Consider the following 6,905-nt stretch of genomic DNA (forward strand, 5'->3'; position numbering starts at 1 on the left):
AGGAGGCAACTCAGGACAGTTGAGATTCATCCACTGTTCTCCTGTAAGGCTGGCCCTCGCACATTGTCAATTCTATCTTGTCCCAAAGCCACTGGCTAATAAAGTCCAGTCGGATACAGTGCTAAAACACCAGTGTTGAGTTTTTATTGTTGTTCCATCGTACAGTGGAGCCACACGTCTACAGGAATGCTACTGAGAACCAAGAAACACTAGACTGCAGAAGGACACGAGTCACGTATGACGTCACAACACTATGTGTAGTGGAAGTCCAGAGGGTAATTGCTCAAAGCTGGTGGTCAAGTTGGACAGGTACATTACCCTAAGATCCTACAGTAAACACTAGTGTAAGCCTTGAAGTCGGAGCAGAAACAACAGATGATGGTAAAATGACTCATTCATTCTGGACTGTATCATTTATACCCATTATGTTTACCTGACACCACCATTGATTGTACCACATGTGTCGTTTGATTGTACTGATTGCAATATATGCAAACATGTATTGTACATTGTTTGCACCACTATTTTCATATACAACAAGGATAACTTTCCCCCAAATTCCCTGGTTTTCCAGAAATCCCAGTTGGAAGATTCCTGTATTTCCTTCCTTCCGAATTCCAGGAATCTTCCAACCCGGGATTTCTGGAAAACCTGGGAATTTGGTGAAAAAGATAGAATTTCACAACCCTATATAGAGCAGTAATATATAAATCCTGCTCATCCCCATGCTCCAGAGACAAGATAACACACTCACAAATGCACAACAGAGAGAGGTGGCAAAGAAGCAAGACAATTAAAGGAAGAAACGAAGAATACAGTTTAGGGAATAAAAACACCCAGAAAACACATTGCGAATGTGGAAGCTGCAGTGGGCCTATTTGCATTTCAAGCTTCCAAGCGGGAGTAAACAGCGATTTTTGGACCGTGTCGTGTTAAGTACATTGGCGGCTGGCGACAACATTGCTAACCAGCTTTGTGAAATACCCCCTTCAGTCCTAGGAAACAGGGATTGTTTTAACCCTTCACCAGCTAGCTGAACACCTATATTTCACTTTCAGATAACACACATATTTCACTTTCAACTAAGTTTCAATAACCAAGTCCACTATTTCATCATAGTTCAAAGTTCAGCTACACAAGATATCTGTATGAAATATTCCAAATAGCCTCATATAGCTATGCGGTTTTGGCACCGGTGGGACTAAAACGTTCTATTGATATCTAACACTGTTTGCTTGTGAATTAGTCAAAGCAGATAAAGTGGAGGGACCTGTACGTGTGTTGCTGCTACAGCCTGGGGCAGTACAGACAACGGAATATAAAACAGAGCGAAAGGTTTGCTCAGTCTACAGTGACACAGAGCCATAGAAAAGTGGAGAAAAGAGGCGCAGGAGGATGGCAGCAGGAAGGAAGGGATGAGATTGGGCTTTTCTCCTTCGGGAGGAAGGGATGGAGGGAAAAAGAGGTGTTTGCCATGGCTGGATACCTGGTTTCCTGATTTTCATTTTCACAGTCAAAGATAAATAGAAGACCACGGTGGGCCACGGTGGGCACACCCTCTGGCGGTGTTGATGTTCTCCGTCGCATCCCGTAGGAATGTGTATCAAATCGAGAACGTTCGCCTTAGAGGTTCACCACGGGGATCCTGACGGAGAGAGAGAGAGAGAGAGAGAGAGATGATATCGTATGTGTCGAACTAGAAGAAGGGGAATAGAGAGCGAGAGGGCAGAGGAAAAGGGTTAAGGGACAGGAGAAGGGTAGAACTGGAAAAGGGGAGGAGGAGAGGGAAAAGAGAACAGAATGCGTTATTAGTATTATATAACACTAGAGTAGGGAGAATTTGGAGTAGGTGAAAGAAAAGTACGAAAACGAGAGTAGGGGAAAAAAAGAGAGAGAAGTAGAACTGGAGCAGGGTGGGGGGAGAAAGAGGAAGGGAGGGGATAGAAAGGACGAGAAGGAGAGGAGAAACGAGGAGTCCAATTATCCTGATTGAAATTAACTTTAAATCCCCGGCTATAAAAGCATAATTTCATGGATTGTGCGCTCACTGCTTCCAGAGCTGTGTGACTCATAGGAGAGGAAGTTCTAAAACACACATACATCTCACATCCCTAACACTTCAGGCCTGTGTACTCCACAGAGACTAACACTATCGCCTAATTATGCACATATACCATTATTATGCTCGTACACCATACAGGGAGAGGCACCAAGCACTCCTTGACACATCATCCACTCACTGACAAACAAGAGCGCACACGCACGCACGCACGCACACACACACACACAACACACACACACACACACACACACACACACACACACACACACACACACACACACACACACACACACACACACACACACACACACACACAAATCAATGTACTAACAACTCCACACAAATACACACACAAACACTCTCCCTCTCTCCAGCGAGCTGGTGAGGCGACTCATTACCTCTCCCTGTCGGTAAAGGAGGGAGTGCCGTGCAGCGTCTGCCGGTTGTCCTCCAGAGCCAGGGAACGAGGGAGGGCGAGAGAGAGGGGGGGGGCCACGCCACGGGAAAGTGGGGGTGGGTGCTGGGAACAGCTGCGGTCGTAACTGGCAGAGAGAGAGAGAGAGACGGAGGGCGAGGCTGAGTGAGAGGAGAAGAGGGAATGACAGAGCCATTTAGCAGCGGCGAACACATTACACCGCCTCTGAGAGAGAGTTAATGCACTCATTTGACTCGTTAAAGCACTATCAGACGAGAGGGAGAAGAGGAGAGAGGTTGCGAGAAAGGGAGGGCGGGAAAGAAAGAGTGTGGTGGTTGAGGTTGAAATAGCGGGTAGAGAGAGAGAGAGAGAGAGAAGAGAGAGAGAGAGAGAGAGAGAGAGAGAGAGAGAGAGAGAGCGAAAGAAAGAGCGAAAGAAAGAGAAAGAAAGAAAGAAAGAAAGAAAGAAAGAAAGAAAGAAAGAAAGAAAGAAAGAAAGAAAGAAAGAAAGAAAGAAAGAAAGAAAGAAAGGGTAAAGAGGTGAAGGAAACAGAGGGTGTGAGAGAGAGGGTAAAGAGAAAGGGGGATAGGGGGGAAATGAAAAGAGAGAAAGAGGGAGAGATGAAACGAGAGAGCAAGAGGAAGGGGATACAGGGCTGATGTGGAGAAACATTATTCCAATTACGTGTATGAGTTATGATGATGTTGGCACAGTGAGAGTCACAGGTAACAGCTCTTCAGAGCACTCACACACAACAAAGCCTTTTTCACAGTCACAGACACGCAGTTCCAGTCAGGCAAACTATCCACATATGCATGTATACACGCACGCACACGCGTCTCTCCTCTATTCAATCCCCCACTTTTACCCGTCAAACACCTATTGAATTCCCACTGTAACCTTCCCTCCATTCCTCACCACAATTTACCCCATAGGTATATTTACAGTCATAGTGAAACGGCAACATAAGCCCACACATACACAACACAGAGAAAGATACTGCTGCTCCAATTAAGCACTCCAACAACACTTGTTTCCAGCACACACACTGTAAAGCCAGCACACACACTTTCAACCAGCGTACAGTGGAGGTTAATTAAGTTAGCTAAACACAGAAACACTTAGAGCAGGTTTCAGAGAGAGAGAGGGCGAGAGAGAGAGAGAGACAGAGAGAGAGAGATAGCGGGAGAGAGAAAGAAATAAAAGAGAGAGTGAGAGGGAGATGGGGCTTATCGTGTATCGGCATACAGTGAGCAGAGGGATTATTTGGGGATCTGGAGCTGGCCCGGGCAGCGCTGGGAGTGATAGGAGACTGGCGAAGAAGATAAGAATGCTATGTGACGATCAAGGATCAACCAGAACCCAGTATTACTGAAAGGCGATGAAGCTAAATTAAAGGATGAGGAATGGGGTTGAGAAAGAGAGAGAGAAAGAGAACGAGAGAGAAAGAGAGAGGGGGGGGGGTTGAAAAGAGAGAGGGGAGACAGGAACGAGGGAGAGAAATTAAGAGTGACAGAAGGTAAGACAAATAGAGCAGGGGAAAGAGACAAAAAGAGGGCAAGACAGAGAAAGAGATTGAGAGACCAACGGGAGAACAGGAGGAGTGAAATAGTGAGAGAGCAGGTGGAAAGAAGAGACCTCCATTGTCAAATAACTGAAGCGATTAGCACGAGCCCTGCTCTACATTCCAGAGAATACAGTTTTCATTTCATGTTAGAGTTTGCACAACACACACCCAGCTGATTGTATAGGTGAACGGTACATCAAATATCATATGAAAACAAAATAGAAAACCCTCAAACTGTTTAGATGCTACCGGCATGTAGCAACAGAGCATCATGGCTATCAAGACCTCAAGTGATTGAAATTGCGCCACCTTAAACCTCTGAAAGCCTTTAAACATTGGGAAGGTATTTTCATCCGCTATCTAGATCCGACTTTTACCGTTCCCACGTTCAAACAAATGACACCGTTGAAGTTCCCTGATGTACATAAAAAAAAAATATGCATCAGAGAAGGGGTAGAAAGAGAAAGAAAGGAGGTGGGCGGACGGGGGAAAGAGAGAGGGATTCTTACCAGAGTTTGACTGTTATGATGACAGCAGTCAGGATGAGCAGAGAGGAGATGGTCACTGTGACGTAGAACTGAGGGTCCACTGGAGGACACACACACACAGAGGAGTTACCTTTCACATGGTTGGAAATCAGAACAATAGAAGGAACAATCAAATCAGCACAACAGAAGAAAACCAGGGTCATGTGCATTAGAGCATGCAACGGAGAACGCTTTGAAATGTTTTGCAACCGGAAACAAAAATGAGCGTTTCTTATTGGACAAGTCCAGGTAGACCGTCCCTGTTTCAGTCATTTTTCTTCCGTTTGGTGCCTTATGAATATAACCCAGGTCAACTGCAATGATGTAAGAAAAAAAACACAACTCTGCTTTAAGAGAGTTACCATACTGTCAGTAAAGCAACTCAAAAGAGAATGAGCCGATGAAGTCATCCATTCCATCGCTTGGTGTGTGATGTCACCCATTTCCTTTTTGTGTGTTTTTGTGAGTTCAGAAAACTCTATTAAGCATTCTCCATCCCCAAAACGCAGCCATCCATTCACACAAAGACAGCCCAGCAGGAATTGAAGCTACTCCCTGATGCCCCCAGAGTTCTTCTGATGTCTTTATTCCAAAACACTTTGTTCTCATGCCCACCAACACAAATCCTTTCTTTCTTTAATATTTACTGATTTCTACGGTGCCCACCTTCCTCAGGCTCTCTCTCCTCTGCCTCACTTCCTCCATCCTCCACTCCCTCTGCGTCCGGGGCCTCCAGCAGGTCCAAGGGCTCCTGGGGTAAAGCGCTGCCCGGTGCACTCTGATGATGCGGCCAGGCCTCGGCGGTTGTCGTGGGGAATTCATGGCCATGGTGGTGCAGGTCTGCTTCCTGGCTGGACAGGATGTGATGCGTCTCGTCCTCCAGGGCTAGTGTGGGGGCCCCAGTCCACGGACCAAATAGGGGTGGGTGTGACCTGTCCTGGGATAGACAGCTGGGCCGAGAGGGCCTCCACCTTCCCCTCGCCCTCGTCGTCACGGTTACAGGTAGAGGGTTGCGTCACCGCGGCAACCATGAGGAAGAAAAGGCAGTGGAGGGTGGTCAGTCGTTTGACAGGAGAGATGGAGCTGAGAAAGAGAAAGAGAGAGAACGAGAGAGAGAGAGAGAGAAGGAAGGAAGGAGAGAGAGAGAGAAAAGAAGAGAGAGACGGTGGCAGAAATAAAGAGAAGCAGAAAGAGGTGGGAGAGAAAAGGAGGGAGAAAGAAAGAGAATTAGAGCACGATTAACATTACAAATGCATTGTCCACTGTCTAACTGGACTCCTCATGCAACATTCATACAACCAGAGGGTCTGACTCTGTGTCTGTCTTAACATCAGCTCACTCTCTCCATCTTACCATCTCTCCATCGCTTCGTTCTGTTCACTGAGCCCCCAATCCTCCGATCATCTCTCTCTCTGGGAGGAAAGAAAAAAAAGAAGAGAGGAAGAGCGAAAGAGAGAGAGAGAGAGAGAGAGAGAGAGAGAGAGAGAGAGAGAGAGAGAGAGAGAGAGAGAGAGAGAGAGAGAGAGAGAGAGAGAGAGAGAGAGAGAGAGAGAGAGAGAGAGAGAGAGAGAGGGGTGGGTGGGTTCACTTCTCTTCTGACACTGACTGTTATTGAAAACGTAAACAGACACTCATAGGCGACAGTACAGGAATACTCACACATCTCTCTCTCTCTCTCAGTCCTGGCTGTCCAAAATGAGCGCTTAATTATGCCACATGCTAATACAGTTGGCACATCAGACTTGCACGCACACACCTGTGCACAAAACATTCCTCATAGGCACGCATGTAGCCAACATCCCATATGCTGCTACTTTTAGCTCGAGAAAGATTGACTTCATATTTACTACCACTGTCACTCAGTCAAACACAGACAGGAACACACGCTCTATCGCTCTCTCTCTCTCTCTCTCTCTCTCTCTCTCTCTCTCTCTCTCTCTCTCTCTCTCTCCCTCCCACACACACACACACACACACACACACACACACACACACACACACACACGCACACACACACACACACACACACCACACACACACACACACACACACACACACACACACACACACACACACACACACACACACACACACACACCAGAAGACAACTCACTGTCACACCAGCACGCACACCACATTCACTCAGACAGATACCAGTTAACATGCCTACCTCTGGCTGAAGAGAGAGGGAATGACCGAGACAGTGAGAAAGGGGGAGATATAGAGAGCGAGTAGGAAAAGGCATTGGTTGCCTTAGCGACAGAGACATGTAGAGTCAGAGAGAGAGAGAGTGGAGGAGGACGGAGGGAGGGAGACTGTAGGAAAGAGATTGAA

At 46.7% G+C, this 6,905-nt stretch overlaps 1 protein-coding gene across 1 annotated transcript; it reads right to left on the reverse strand.

Annotated features, from left to right (window-relative positions):
• Positions 1 to 2,456: 2,456 nt before the first annotated feature.
• On the reverse strand, positions 2,457 to 5,996 carry LOC106583440 (PILR alpha-associated neural protein). Its single transcript, XM_014167605.3, is given in 5 exon segments — positions 2,457 to 2,604; positions 4,554 to 4,632; positions 5,238 to 5,466; positions 5,468 to 5,654; positions 5,925 to 5,996. Coding segments are annotated over 5 exon segments (654 nt in total). The 5' UTR covers positions 5,936 to 5,996.
• Positions 5,997 to 6,905: the final 909 nt, after the last annotated feature.

Source organism: Salmo salar, chromosome 02 (genome assembly GCF_965601325.2).
Source record: "Salmo salar chromosome 02, fSalSal1, whole genome shotgun sequence".
NCBI classification, from domain to species: domain Eukaryota; kingdom Metazoa; phylum Chordata; class Actinopteri; order Salmoniformes; family Salmonidae; genus Salmo; species Salmo salar.